Source organism: Culex pipiens, unplaced genomic scaffold (assembly GCF_016801865.2).
Source record: "Culex pipiens pallens isolate TS unplaced genomic scaffold, TS_CPP_V2 Cpp_Un0010, whole genome shotgun sequence".
NCBI lineage: Eukaryota > Metazoa > Arthropoda > Insecta > Diptera > Culicidae > Culex > Culex pipiens.
Window position 1 is genome coordinate 168,184 of NW_026292827.1, and position 16,055 is coordinate 184,238.

General features: G+C 42.6%; 1 protein-coding gene across 1 annotated transcript; it reads right to left on the reverse strand.

Moving 5' to 3' along the window:
- Positions 1-4,330: 4,330 nt before the first annotated feature.
- LOC120428702 (mucin-22-like) lies at positions 4,331-15,134 on the reverse strand. Its single transcript, XM_052711417.1, has 2 exons — positions 11,883-15,134; positions 4,331-5,679 (listed from the first exon to the last, which is right to left on the reverse strand). The coding sequence occupies exons 1-2, from the start codon at positions 15,101-15,103 to the stop codon at positions 4,341-4,343; spliced, it is 4,560 nt and encodes a 1,519-aa protein (XP_052567377.1). The 5' UTR covers positions 15,104-15,134; the 3' UTR covers positions 4,331-4,340.
- Positions 15,135-16,055: the final 921 nt, after the last annotated feature.

A 16,055-nucleotide genomic window follows, 5' to 3' on the forward strand; every position in this document is an offset into this window, starting at 1 on the left:
AGATCAGCCCGGCGGAGTTGAACGACCTATCATCTGCTCTATCTGCTGGTTGTTCTGCTGCGAAGCAAGAGAAGCAGCCGGCGCGCAAAAAAAAGTCACACTCGCGCGAAAAACCGGCCAAGTCGTGCGCATCCGACAACCAAACGGCCAGCAACAACAGCAACAGCATCAACAACAACAAACAACACATGGCCTCTGATGAGTGCAGATTGTTTGCAGTCAGGCGACTGCACCAGTAACTTTAGGAGGAGGAGGAGGTGGTGCGCCGTGAGAGAATAAGTTCACCTTTCTGGCTCGGGGTTGACCAGGTCTGGAAACTTCCTCCTGGGTGTGTGTGAGTGTGCTTGCATTCACTGTTAAAAAAAAACCTAAATATAAAGTTGGATTCGTTCAAATATTACCCAACACAATTAGAGGAGGGGAATTTTAATTAAGGTTGTGATACGTAAGAATGGAAGAGTCAAAAAATGCCTTAAATATTTGAGTTATTGTAACTGTGAGCAGGATAATTAACTTCCTCTAATATTTTGTGACACTCAAATTTATAAACTTAGAGATTTTAGGGTAATTCTCATATTTTTGGAAGGTTAAGGTTTCGGACCTATTTTCGTTCATTTGGCAATTTTTCTCTATTGAAAAGAAATTCGCAAAACATTTGTTGGAAACTTGCTTGCTTTTATTTGCTCACTCCTAGTTAATTTTTTAACTCAATTTCAGTTGAAAATTACTCTTAGAAGCTATAATTGAATGTGAAGTGGCAGATATCTTGCGAACACAACTATTTGCAAAATTTTCAAATCAATCCTGACATTGGTTGAAAATTATTTTTTTTGGAAATTGTCAAATGTTTGGGTTGATTGAATAATGTTGATAATATTTTTCTATTCATGGGAAACTTTCACGAAAGTTTAATTTTTTCGACATTGAAAATCGGACGCGCATAGTTGCGGATATTTACAGATAGATATTTACATATTTTGCGCTTAGAAAATTTTTACCTCGGGATTCGAACTCACGAAATTTGGATTATGAATCTAATTTACTCATATTTTGTTAAGTTTGACAAAAAAATACATATATGTTATTGAAATCAGATTTTTCAACAAGATCTTTATGCAACGGTTCATCATTATAGTTGCACCTTGTTTAAAAATAAAATTATGCAATTTTCCAAAGTAAGTGACACCCCTTCTTAAAATATTTTTTTATTGAAAATTAAAATTTCAAGGAAAATATGAGTGCATTCAATCATATACCTTTTTAAATTTTCATTATATTTGTGAAATTACGCATGCAAATTGTAATGCAAATCTTATGTTTATTTTGTTTTGTTAAATTTTTTGGTTTTGTTGATTTTAATAAAATTTTAACCGTATAATTCAAAGCTATTTTTTAACAAAACAAATGGAAGAGGATATTTTTTTTGTCCTCGAAAATGTTAAAAAAATACATGAAACTAAAAAAAAATGTTAAAAAATACATGAAACTAAAAAAACACTTCAGCTGATGCTCTTTACTGAAAAATGTGAAATTTTGATTTGTTTCAGACAAAAAAAAATGAATTAAGTGTCGGAGGCCACGACGATTGTTAGACGTATTGCAAACTAACCAGAGAAATGTACTTTTCTTTTAAACATTTTATCACATTTGGCTCGCAAGCTCATGTGAGTTCCAAATTTGGCCCGCCATTCAAAAACTTTGAGCACCCCTGTCCAAAACATTTAAGGCAGTAAACAAATTTGCAAAATTAATTTTGGAAGTCAAATGGACCGTTTTCATGTTATGTTTTTATTTTATTTTCAAAGAAAGAGTCATTTTAACATTTTCAATAAAGTTTGTTTTTAATAAATTGACTTTAGACTTTAAAAACAGTGAGATATTTACAACTTCTTTTAACTTGTATGTTTTAAGCTGATTTTCACAAAGAAAATCTTTACCTTTGAATTAATTTTACTGATCCAGTAAAACTAAATTTAAGTTGTCTTGTACAAATAAATTTAAAGAAAATCCATTTTTTTAATCTTCGGATGGCTGTTTTCTGGCAAACCCTGAGTTTTTGAGTAATTCTTTTGTAAAATTGTCCGTGGAACACAACGATATTACAAAAATAGAATTTATAATGACAGTTTTTCTAATTCTATTGTAAAACTACTTACTTTTCCAGTCATACTCAAATGATGAAACAGTGTTCATTTTATTGCCAAAAATAACAGTATTAAACATTTTTTTTTGCAATTCCGTCGTGAAACTACTTACTTTTCCTGTCATTCTTGAACGACGAAATAGCCTACCTTTCTGTACCAAAAATAACAGAATCGAATAGCAACACTTTTCAAAATAAATGCTGAAAAGTTCTACTTTTCAGCACTGAAATGTTTCGAAACGTAACAATTTTCAACATTTTTTTTATTTAAACGATTTATTAACAAAATACATGAAAATTTTACTTAAAATTTCACTCAATGGGTGTTTTTCGGAATTTCAAAAAATGTTGTATGGAACTCGTTGCAAAACTTGATTTTTTCAGCACTCTTCGAATTTATTCAACTCGGTGAACCTCGTTGGATAAATGTACGACTCGTGCTGAAAAAATCCTCTTTTTGCAACTTGTTGCATAAACTACTATTTCAGCATCCATTTGAGATCTGAAAAAGTTCAATTTTTTAGATCTTGTTTCAAAAAAGTAGTTTCTGCAACAAGGTTCAAATGCTGAAAAGTTCTAATTTTCCGCACTGTATTATTGGTTAGGAAAAGTAGGCTTTTTCGCCACTCTCATATGACAAGCAAAGTTGATAGTTTTGAAAACGTAATTGCAAAAAAAAAATGCTTTTTCAGCACTCAAATAAAGGCTAACTATTTTTTTTTTAGTTTTTGCGATGAAAAGAAGACAGTTTAGTTATTTGAGAATGCCAGGATGTACTGTATGTATGTACTTTTACGGCGGAATCGCATAAAATAATAATATTGGAAGGCTTTTATTGGTTGATATTTCATTTTATCGAGTTCTTTTGACAATTCACAATGTTATGAGCAAAAGAACAAAAAGTTTTTTTTTGAAAATCGTCAAAAAAGAGGGTGGGCCAGAAAAAGAGCAAATTTTTAATTTTTCACTGTGCTCACCCTCAGGTGAGGGTGGAGGGGGACGATCGTCCGTTCAGCAGCAAGCACCGTTCAAGGACAACGAGAACGCGGGAGGCGAATAAACTCTTGTACAGCAGCAACAGTCTGCACCGCGGTAACTGGATGCACTCTGCTGGACTGTTTTTTTTTTCTCTCGCTGAAACTGTTTTTTTTTTGTTGTTCGTTGCCCCAGCGATTCAGTTCAAACTCCTTTATCATGATTGATCCCCGCCGAGAAGGGATTTCTTCAGCTCGGTTGGAGTTGCAGCTGTTGCAGCACGGTGTTCTGGTTCTGGGCTTTTGGGATCTGGGACGGCGGGATTTGGGCTTGGGTCCAGTGAACCGGCGAAAGGTGAACGATATTGCGTTGTATCAATTTTGAGACGAGACATGGTTGTTTGGGTTCGGGGACGATGGCCGACGGCGGCTTGTTGTGGACTTGGAGGAAGAATTAGAATAAAGCGCTGTACACCTTTACTGGATAGTGTTTAAAAATGTTCGATGACAAGTGGAATAACCAGTGAAAGCAATCAATTAAGTTGCATGTTCGTTAAGGAGATTCACGTTTATCAAAATTTTCTGCAAAATAGTTGCATTCTTTTGTGATGTTTTTTTTTTAAATAAATTAATTAATTCAAACAAAGTTCATATCCATAAATAACAATGTCGTTGCTTCCACGCAACCATAAATAGTTGCATCTTCAGTAAGTCACCCTAATGATAAACTACGTCCCAGGGAATAACCATGTATTCCCACAGCCATCCTCAGTCGGATCCTTCAACACGAGGGAATCTTCAACACCAGCACCGCGTGAAATGACTAATAGTGTGAGCCATAATTTTATTGCACTCAGCAGCAGCCGAACCGCGATGCAGTTCATTGGCACTGCTTGGGTGAGGTTAATGTGCAATATCAAGGTTCCCCTCCCCTTGGGAACTAACAGCTAAACTTCTCCGCCAAAGAAGCCGCTGCATTTTCCACAATGTCAACGTGATTGATGACCGCCGATTCCTGTGCGGCAGGACCACACACAGTGATTCCGGTGGGAACTTGTCCAGGGATCTTAAGTCTGAGTCAGTGTTTATGAAATTCGAAACTTTGGGAATAATATGAACTTACCATTTAGTTTAAGTGAGGAATTGTAGATTTGGTTAACATTTTCACGAAAAAAGTCATTTTAATGACTATTTATTATATCTGAAGAGGTTCAATCTAAGATTTAAGCATCGGTGTAAACCGTCTCGTAGGTTTCGTACGTCTCGTAAGTCTCACCTCCCTTTGATCCAGAAGATTGAGTTCTCGACGAAGAGGAGGATGATCCTCCGGTTGTTCGCGAAGAAGCAACCTGTCCACCGGACGTAACGGTCTTGGCTCCAGCTGACTTGACAACGGTTTGGCTTCCAGCCGATCTCAGTCCTCCGGCAGATCCCGAAGATGTCCTGGTTACCGATTGTGTCGACTGCGATGATCCAGTTGAACGCGAAGCTCCACGGGATTCCGAAGAGCGACCTCCAGAGGTCTTAGTCGAAACTTGAGTAGCTTGACCAGCGGACTGGATTCCTCCAGCAGGACGAGAAAGCGAAACTTGCTTCAGAGAAGCCGTTGACTGAACTGCTCCGGTTTGACGAGATGAACCACGAGACTCCGAAGATCTTCCTCCAGATACCTTCACCGAAGATGATTTCACAATCGTTTGGCTAGCGGATTGCGCACCTCCAGCTGGACGAGGTCCACGGGACTCCGAAGATCTTCCTCCAGATACCTTCATTGAAGATGACTTCGTAAACGATTGACTTGCGGATTGCACACCTCCAGCTGATCCACCACGGGCCTCACGAGATCGTCCACCTCCTGCCTTCATGGAAACTTGCTTCAGAGAAGCTTGGCCAGCCGATTGCACACCTCTGGCTCCACGGGCTTCATGCGATCGTCCACCTCCTCCCATCTTCATCGAAACTTGCTTCAAAGTTGACTGACTTGCCGATCGCATGCCTCCAGAAGAACGTTTGCCTTCCTTGGATTCCGCAGACCGTCCTCCTCCAGCCTTCATCGAACCACTCTTCGTAACTTTCCGCGCACCCATTTTCGCTGATCCAGACGTACCGTGAGACTCCGACGAAGATTTTCCGCCAGATTTCTTCATCGACTTCTTAACAACCCTGCCGGATCCGGACGATCCCGTTGAGGTGGTCTGCGATCCGGACGAGGTGGAAGTGCTGGACCCGCCTGAAGTGGACGTTTGCGATCCCGAAGAGGTGCTCTGCCCTCCGGTTGTGGTGGTGGTCGTCACGGTCTGGCCTCCGGTTGACGTGGAAGATCCCGACGAGGTCTGGCTGCCAGAAGAGGTAGTTTGGCTACCGGATGAAGATGAGGAGGAGCTACTACCGGAGGACGTACTTGTCGGATCATCGTAGGTGTACTCCGTGTATTCGACGTACTCGATGTACTCGATCACCGTTCCGTTGGCGAGTGTTTTTGTGGTGATGTTTTGAGCTACGGCGCAGCCGGCAAAGAAGATTGCCACCGCTAGTATAGTGAGTCCCTTCATCTTGAACGATTAGAGCTGCCTGATGAGCTGGTGAGGGTGGGTTCAGCCTTTTTATACCAAGTAAATTGATCTGAATGGCAGTTCATCTGGCTCAAATATTATGTAAGTATTACGCTTTATAAAATTTTGCTGACGCAAATCTTTCGCAAAATGTTTGGCTCGTGGAATTTTCGAGGTTATTCTGTTTCTTGTCCTTATAACGGTTAGCATTGTTCTAAAAACTGAGCATACGTTTAATTTTTTACTATTAGTCTACTTTTTCAGACACATGTTTACTTTTTGGACAGTACCGTATGATTTGCGTATGCAATGACTAATCAAATGATTCCATTGTTTGTCATGTCCTTGCTATTTTTACTCCAGACATTTGAAAACAATGCCTTCTTTGAATTTCAAATTGATTTCTTCTTCATCTTCAAAACGAATAAAACTTGGCATAGTGACTTTATGGTCACGGCTTGTGCCTCATAATCAAAAAGTTCAGGGATCAATTCCCGAATCCTTTCAGTTTGAATTGAACTTTGAGTGTGAATTGGAAAAAGGCAACTTTAAGCGATTTGCTTGCAAGGATTTTTTTTGATACTTCGGACAACAATTTTTTATTTTTTTGATTTGGAAGAAACTTTGTGTGAGAACTTTTCTATGACCAAAGTAGACATTTTGCATCATTAGTTCGTCCATAAAAGTCTCAATGCAATATTGGTAGCTGTACATTAGGGTGACAAAAAAAATTGAAAATTTTGGAAAATCTCAAGAGATACCCTCGATTCTCTAGGCAATAATAAGTAACTGTGCCAATTTTAAGACAAATCGGTTAGGTTTAGGAAGTATATAAAAAAAATACAAAAAAATCAGGATCAACTCGGATCGTGTTGCACCTTTCGACAAAGTTTTAGGAAATTAAATTTCCTACAAGAATCTCACACTTGAACAATTTTGGGCGATACCAGCGCCACCTGGCAGAAAAATACTGAAACGATGTTTTTCTGCATACATTTTTGCGAATTTCCCCATATAAACATAAACGATAAAAAGAGACCCCTTAACCTTAACCGATTTGGCTCTAATTTCAGAGATGAAATTTGCAGGGCTAAGGTACGCACCAAAATTTCCATTCATTTTTGTTTAAAAACCCATTGCACAGTGGTCCAGATCGCAAAATTAGGTGGAAAATGGATTTTCCGTAAAATGATAAAGTTTTGGAGCTTTGATGTCTTCAGAAGAGTTGTTGCATATGGAAAGGGGCAACTTTTGGTTTGGTTGGAAATTAGGGTGGTTCACTATTAGGGTGATTTTCAAAATCTAACTTTTCAGGAATATATTTGAGATTTTTTTTGTCTTCTGGAAAGTTGTTGGGATTGCCAATCCAAGCATCTTTGTCGAAGACACCAAAATTTTATCTCGTAATCTACGCCTTCTACGACCAAATTTATAGAAAGCATCCGAGCAAAACTTCAAAAATCAGTTTTTTTTAACGTGGCAGTTCAGGGTTAAGTTTTAGAGAAAAGTAGTATTCGGGGCACTTTTAGAGCTCTAAAAACCAAGCATTTTTATTTTTTGACAAGTCAATTTGGACTTTAAAAAAGGATTGTACGATAGGGAATCGATTCTTACAATCGTTCCCTAGACAATTTTACATAAAATTCTCCATATTGACCACTATCCTAAGTTCAATCCTTGTGAAGAAACAGCGGTTTTGAAACTAAAAATGTTGAAAAAAAAAGGTTTTTGATGTTTTTTTACTTTTTCTATATGACATACTTGATTTTTCAGTCTCGTAAATATTTCTACCGGAAAGCTCGTCCAATTTCCCATAAGATTGTCTTTGACCACTTTTCAAGTGGAAGTATGGGCTAACAATTATAAGCTAATTATATTGCTCATAACTAAAAACAAAATATTTTTGTTTAGTGTTCTGTTCCTGAAATCCCTTTGGCCAGTTGTCGCACTTAAATCAATTTTCAGGCTTGTAGCAGTACCATCAGTACAACCCTCTGCCGCAAGAACGGCAGACAGAAAAGATGAATTCGCCAATATTTTAGCGTGCCATAATTATGGTTGGCTTATCTTCTCGCGCTACGCCTCGACCTAATTATGTCATGGGTTGAGCGCCACCCCTTATGGGAGACTTTCAAAATACTTTGCCTTGACCTGTTATGAGATCCGCACAAGAAGGAAGAATCTTCAGATGCTAAAGTTTGCGACAAGAGCACTTTTTTGACTCGAACGGGAGGTCGATGCACTCCAGTTCGGCAGTCAGAGATTGCAAATTCTTAAGAGATGCTTCGGCTAAACTCGCACAATTATTGCAATTGTAATGTTGCTCGAGTTCTAGAGAACCGAAGTTGTTCTAATTGCACCTCTACTGAGGGTTCTAGGACTTCGACTCGGTCACTTTTACCCTGATCGTGGAGGAAGCAGGAATGGTCGAAGGACCGTTTGGAATCGTTTTTTGGAAGTTAGTTTAAAGTCGTGGAAGTGTCTCAGTGGCAGAGGTTAATGTTAACTGGCAGCCCTGTGAGCAAGATGTTAGCATTTTCAGTGACGGGTATCTATTTTTGACAGTTTATGTCGCGGCATCTGATGTTTATGTTCATTGCTTGTTTACGCTTCAATCACTCCAGTCGCAAATAAATTGCTCTTCAGTTTCAAGCTACAAAACCCTGTTTTTTGCTGTACCTGCTGTGGTGGCAATAGGTTATGGGCCCAGACGACAGGAAGTTGTAGAGGAAGAGGATTTTGTGCGAAAGTTGCTGAAGGCTGGCCAAGGAAGTTGTTGGAGTTCGACGAGGCACGTTGCTGGAAGTTAACGAAGGAAGTTGCCGGAAGGATGGAAGGTGGAAAGTTCGGGTTCAAGAGGTTGAGCTACGACAACTATGAAACCTGGAAGCGTCGTGCGAGGCAGTTCTTGACGCGAGAAGGACTCTGGAGTTACGTTGTCGGTGATGCAAAGGCAGAGGTGAAGAAATCTCCCGAGTGGGCGGTCAAAGACGATCTGGCACTGCAAACCATCGGGTACCTGGTTGACGATGCGCTGCAGAGAGAGATAGAGGATGCTGTTACGGCGAAGGAAGCTTGGGAGATGCTGCGGAAGTATTTTGTGAAGGATTCTTCAATGGGCAAGGTGGCACTTATCAAGCGGCTTTCGAAGATGGAGCTCGCCGAAGGAGGTGACGTTCGAGAATTTTTGTTGGCAATGGAGGAGCTTTTCGAAAAAATGGGCAACGTTGGCGTTCGCATGGACGAGGACCTCAAGGCTTGTTTCATCTTGGCAAATTTGCCAGAGTCCTACGACAGCACTGTGGCGTCGATACACGGGCGGATGGACGTTCTTTCGATGAATTTCGTGAAGACAAAGCTGATGGAGGAGTACGATCGCCGCAAGGACAAGCGATCGCAAGACACGGAACAAGAAAAGGCAATGGTAGTGCGAAGTGTCTCAAAGAACGTGCAGGCCCCTGGTTCGAGCCGGCAGTGCTACGTTTGTGGTAGCCCTGATCATCTTATGCGAGGTTGTGAACTGCTGAAGAAAGCACGAGCAGAGGATGAACGATCGAAGACTGGCGGGAAGCAGACCAAGGCTTTGTCAGCAGTTGTCAAGGTGCACGATAGGTCAAGCGACGAAGTGTGTTTTGCAGCAATTCAGGAGGAGTCATCGCAAGATTGGTACTTGGATTCGGGAGCTACAGTTCACATGACTGGACGTAAGGATAAGCTGGAAGAAGTAAAACGAACGGCAGCGAAGAATGTGAAGTTTGCGGACGACAAGGTGTTACAGTCGAGAGCAAAAGGAGATGTGAAGTTGTTTGCACGGGATGGTAACGGTTGTTCAACCAGTGTTAAGCTAGGTGACGTATCGTATGTTCCAGGGCTTTCAACTAATCTGGTCTCAGTAAGTGTTATTACACAAAAGGGGTTTGACGTTGTGTTTAAAAGGGACCGATGCTATGTTATGAAGAGTGACAGAGTATTGTTGGTTGCGCAGAAGGTAGGAGAGCTTTACAAGTTTAATTGTTAGAGTACATCGTTATGGAAGAGGATAGTTAATGCTAAGCTCTTGAGGAGGAGTGTTAACTGGCAGCCCTGTGAGCAAGATGTTAGCATTTTCAGTGACGGGTATCTATTTTTGACAGTTTATGTCGCGGCATCTGATGTTTATGTTCATTGCTTGTTTACGCTTCAATCACTCCAGTCGCAAATAAATTGCTCTTCAGTTTCAAGCTACAAAACCCTGTTTTTTGCTGTACCTGCTGTGGTGGCAATAGTTAATTCTGCAATTTTATTTTAGATCTCGCGGCTAGTGGTAGAATTAGGAGTAGGGTAGTGGCGAACCAGATTAAAGGGCGAAACCCTGACACTCCAGGTAACGTAGACAATCGAGGTTACCGAAGTGCGTTGGCTAATTTTTGGGGAATTGGTTGGGCGATCTTCTCGGCACAGGTGGCAACCGGCATCATCCGTAGCAGAGCGACCACTCCAACCGACAACCCAGCGCTTCTGGACTCCATCAAGGGGTCAAAGTTCCGGGGTGAACCCCCAAGCAGCTCGTCCGTCAACACACGAGCTGGGCGGCGTCCGTCAACATACGCCGCGGTCGAACCCTCGACCACCAACCGACGCTATCATCGCAGCATCCTAGCTGCACACCCGTGCGCCCCCGCACACCGGAAGTGATGCCGAACGCACGCCGTTAGTGCCAACCCGTCTGCTGTTAGCCGCCGGCGGAACCATCTCGCCGTAGCCGAAGCTGTAAGCGCGCCACCACCTGATCGCCGGATCGCCAACCAACACACGTAAATCCATGGTCGTGTAAGTACAAACCCTTTTTCGACATGCGCATGATCGATCGTTGGCCAACACTTTTTCTGCCAACCCAGTGGGCAACATAAGCCACCCCCACATGTTGCGTGATCGCAAACCCCCCCAGTGAATATATTATAGCGATCCCCGAATGAATTTCGCCCCCCAAGCCAACGCACACCCTAGCCAAGCAGTGCACTGCAAATGAACAGGTAGAGAGACAGGAAAACTTGAGTGGTACCGAGGTACCGTGTAGGACTAGCATGCTGAAGATCTGCGGATCGAATCTCGTAGGGCCCGAAGTATTTTTTTGTATGAGTTTCTGGAGTAAATTTGTGGTTTTTTCTTATGTTTTCTGAGGCATCTTTTCACGACTTTCGCGGTAGTTTTATGTTGGGTTCCGCCATTCTGGCTTCTGAAGCGTTCTGGGGAAATTTGATTGGGGAGATTTTCTACCTGTGATGATAAGAACGGGGCAAGTACAATCTTTTGTTTTCTAGATCTGAGGTATTTTTTTGAGTTTGCGATCTTTTTCTTCCGTTTGTAGCGCCTCGGCTAACCGCCGAGTTCTCGGATGAGTCGGATCGTTCTCAATCGCAAATTTTGGCATCAAGGATACACCCGCCCTGTGGCAGGGTCTCATAGCTGGGCAAAGCAGCACATGATGAATGGTCTCCCTTTGGGAGTGGCGCTTAAGCCATTCGTTTAATTACGCCAATGCGATCCGACCGACCGCCTCCGGTTACAGGCTGTGTCAAGATAGAACGACAAGATTGAAACTTCTTTCATATCTCGGTTGAGTTTTCAAAAAGCCGTAAGAGTCACGGTGGTAATTTTCGTTTTTCTCCAAATTGAACCAATATTTCATTTGTTTTAAATTTAGGGCACTTGAAGGACGTGTAGATGAACAATCTCAAGCATTTTTGAAGTTGGTTTTTCGTAAGAAGGACGAGTACCGATGTAAAAAGGGCTTAGTTTGTCAATGGCTCTTGCGTCCTTTTGAAAACTAATCCGAGATATGAAAAGTGACAAAAATGCACGGAGTTTTTTCGGTTTTTATTGAATATCTCAGGATTGAAATCGAATTTTGGGGATCTGTGAAGGTCAAAAGGTGAGGCATTGTGAGCTGCACAAAATGGCGTTCTTAACTCAATTTGGCCCAAAATCGACGTACGACAAGTTAGAACGACAGCGACGAAATTACAAAATGACTTGGCTTTAAAATATGTTTCTCTGAATGACAAGGTCCTGCTGGTTCTTTCATAATCATTAATAGATTTTAAAAATTATATTACACATTAAGAACGTTTGAGTATAAGTTGCAGAAGTAAAGTTTTATTTATTCAAAAAGAAAATAATAGAACGATTGAATCATGTAGTAACAATTAGAATTTTTCTCCATAACCTTTTTACTCTGATGTGTAAACCGTCTCTTCGAAGGTTTCATAAGTTTCATAAGTGTCTCCTCCATTGGATTGGCTAGAGGACTGCGCTCCCGACGATGCGCTCTTTCCTCCGGTCATTGTGGAAGACGAAGACGATGTCTTGGTGACGGTTTGCGCTCCAGATGACCGCATTCCTCCCATCGACGCAGCACTTCCTCCGGACGACTGGCTCACTACCACGGTTTGGCTTCCGGAGGATCGCTTGCCTCCAGATTTTTGTGCGAACGCTTGGCTACTCTGGGAAGCTGAACCTCCCGAAGCGCGAACGATCTTCATTCCTCCAGCAGACTGCTTCATGGAACGGGACTCATGGCTTCCTCCTTGGTGCTGTTCGGACTTTCTCATTCCAGCGGAAGATTTCTTGACCACGCGGCTTCCCTGAGAGGACTGCTTGAGGGCAAAGCTCTCCGCAGCAGACTCATGACTTCCACCTTCACGTTTTCCTCCCTTTACGAGTTTCCTGGCTCCCGACGTGAACGATTGCGAAGATTTGGCGTGTTTTCCTCCGTGATGCTCCTCGCGCCGTCCCTGCGAACGCACGTTGGTAGCTCTCATTCCTCCGGAAGTCCGTCGCTGCTGCACGTTGCTGGTCTCGAATTGCTCGCTCTCTTCGTTGCTTCCGAACTGCTTCTTTCCGTGCTGTTTTCTGCCCTTGGCGTGTCTTCTGCCGTGTTTTTCTCCCGAGTGCTGTCTTCCCTGAGATTTCGCTGAAAATTTGTGACTGCTCCTTGAAACGTGTCCGTGACCTTCATGGGACCCATGCTTCTTACACTTCTTCTTGGCCACCTTCCTGACGACAACTTGCCTTTTCTGGTTGGATGAAACTTTGGAAGTTTGTGTTCCTACCGATGATTGTCCTCCAGTTGTCTGAGTGGATACGGATGTCTTAGCTCCAGTGGACTTTGGCAAAGTTGTCTTGACCGCGGTTTTGCTTCCAGACGTTTTTGATCCTGAGGATGTCTTAGTGGCAGTAGCCTGTCCTCCAGTTGCCTTCGATGAGGTTGTCTTAACAACGGTTTGACTTCCAGATGTATTCGATCCTAAGGAAGTTTTAGTTCCGGTAGTCTGTCCTTCAGTTGTCTTTGTTGAGGTTGTCTTAACAACGGTTTGACTACCGGATGTCTTAGATCCTGAGGATGCCTTAGTTGCAGTAGCCTGTCCTCCAGTTGACTTTGTTGAAGTTGTCTTGACAACAGTTTGGCTTCCGGTCGCCTTTGATCCAGAGGATGTCTTAGTTCCAGCCGTCTGTCCTCCAGTTGTCTTCGATGACGTTGTCTTAACAACGGTTTGGCTTCCAGTCGACTTTGATCCAGAAGTTTTAGTTCCAGTGGTCTGCCCTCCAGTTGTCTTTGTTGAGGTTGACTTAGCAACAGTTTGACTTCCGGACGTCTTTGATCCTGAAGAAGTCTTGGTTCCAGCCGTCTGTCCTCCAGTTGACTTTGTTGAAGTCGTCTTTACAATGGATTGACTTCCAGACGTCTTGGATCCTGAGGATGTCTTCGTGGCAATAGTCTGTCCTCCAGTTGTCTTCGATGACGTTGTCTTAACAACGGTTTGACTTCCGGACGTCTTTGATCCTGAAGAAGTTTTGGTTCCAGTAGTCTGCCCTCCAGTTGATTTCGTTGAGGTTGTTTTGGCAACAGTTTTGCTTCCAGATGCAGATTTGGTCTGTCCTCCAGATGTCTTAGTCAAAGTCGTCAGGGTTACAGTTTGATCGGTAGACTGGGATCCAGTGCAGATGCATTTTCCATCGGCAGACATTACTCCAACAGAAGTTTGTGCAGTTTGGCTGCCCGCTTTTCCAGCAGTTGTCTTCGTCGAAGTTGTTTTAACGACATTCCGACTTCCGGTAGACTTTGTTTGAGCTCCAGTTCCGGTTGTCTTTGTCGAGGTAGTCTTGACAACCTTTTGGCTTCCAGTTGACTTCGATTGAGATCCTGAGCTTTGTCCTCCAGTTGTCTTCGTTGAGATAGTCTTGACAACGGTTTTTCCTCCAGTAGTTTTGAATCCTCCAGATTTCTGTGATGCCGTTTGGCTTCCAGTGGACGTGGTTCTACCTCCAGTGGTTTTAGTCGAGGTGTTCTTGATTACCTTTTGGCTTCCAGTTGACTTAGTTTGAGCTCCAGAGGAAGTGCTTTGTCCTCCAGTTGTGGTGGTCGAAGTTGTCTTGACAACATCCTGGCTTCCAGTAGACTTCTTTTGAGCTCCAGTGGTTTGTGTTGAGGTAGTCTTGACAACGGTGCGCCCATTGTTGGATTTCTCTCCTTCGGAAGTTTTCGAGGACGATTGTGTTTCTGTTGTCTTTGTCTGCGTTGTAAAAGTTCGGCTTCCGGCAGATCCAGCGGTGGAAGACGCTGATCCAGAATTTTTCTTTTCTTCTGTTGTCTTCGAGGAAGTGGAAGTGGACGATTTGCTCCCCGATGTCTTAGTTCCAGAGGATTCTGCTTGTCCTCCAGTTGTCTTCGTTGCAGTAGTAATTACGGTTTGAGATCCGGTTGATTTAGCTGCACCCGATGAGGCCTGGCTGCCACTGGAGGAGGACTGACCTCCCGTGCTCGTTGTCGAGGTGGAAGTTGTAACAGTTTTACTTCCGGATGATCCGGCAGAAGATGCTGACTGTCCTCCAGAGGTTGATTTCGAAGAAGACTGAGCTCCCGTGGTAGTCATCTGTCCTCCGACGGTTTTCGTTGAAGTCCTCTTAACAACGGTACGTCCACCGCTTTTCGCAGCTCCCGATGAGGTGGAGGATGTGGTCTTGCTTCCAGAAGCTTGTCCTCCCGAGGTCTTAGTCGAAGTTGTTACGACGGTCTGGCTTCCAGATGACTTGGTCGTCTGAGCTGTACCGGACGAACTCTGTCCTCCGGTTGTCTTCGTCGATGTCACGGTTTGACTACCGCTGGACGTGGACCCACCCGAGGTCTGCGAGGAAGAAGCGGTTTGCCCTCCGGTCGTCTTGGTAGAAGTGGTCGTTACGACGGTTTGGCCACCGGCACCTCCCGCATTTCCCGATGACTGACTAGAGCTGGACTCTTCGTACGTCGTTATGACGGGATCACTGTACTCGATGTATTCGGTGTACTCGATGGTTTCCACAACCGTTCCATCGTTGGACGTGGTTTGGGGAGCAGGATTTGCGATGCCACTGGTTATGGCCAGTGCCAGAAATGATAGAAGAAGGATGCTCTTCATCTTGAACGATGCGAGCTGCCTGTTGGATGAGTTGTGGCGGAGTTTGTCTTTTATACTAAACTCTGTGGTCCACAAAAGGTGGTTTTTCGCACAAGTGTTTTGCAACGTTCTTACAACGCAATATTTTTGTCTGTAGCCTGACTTGTGGGTTTTCGAATGTTGTCTTAAGTTTGATCTCAACAACGATTGCAATTGTTAATAATACATGCGCTCATTTTATTCACATTTGACATAAGGGTCTTGAAACAGTCACAAATTGAAAAATTGCGCAACGTACTCAAGAAGTATAGAGTTTCACTGTTTGTACAAGTGGAGGATTTCAATTAATTTATTGATAGGATAATTTTACGCATCTCAGAACTGGGTTGCAATTTATAAAGGATGATCATTGTTCGCTGAATTATATAATAAAAGACATGTATTGAATTTCAAGATCATTCCAGATCTTTTCAAACAATTGTCCATACAAAAAAATCTGTTTTGCATGGAGCGTAAACTTCCTTCATACCCCCCCCCCCCTCCCCTTCGACCAAAGTGATTTTGTTTATAAATCAATATGAATAAGGTTTTATTAAAGTCAGCTGTGTGATTTTATCATGATAAATCAAAATCAAACCATCCACTTATCTGATCTCTATTGCAAGTTTCTGCTCGAACCTAGGAGTCCAAAGGCCTGATTGGGGAGAGCACCCAAACCTCTTTCTACTCCACTTTTCGTGAATACCATCCTAAAATACTATCAAGAAAACCCAGTTTAGCAGAGTTACTCTAGACAAAGACAATGCTACATTGTCTCCCTTAAACACGTTTTGTAGCTCTGCTAACACTTGTTGTCTATTATAAAAATAGAATGAACTTACTGTTTTACTGTTCAAAAGAGGTATAAATTGCAGATCAATGATTAGTCCATCACTCAGTTATCAAAAACAATTTAAATTGGTGGTACCAGTGT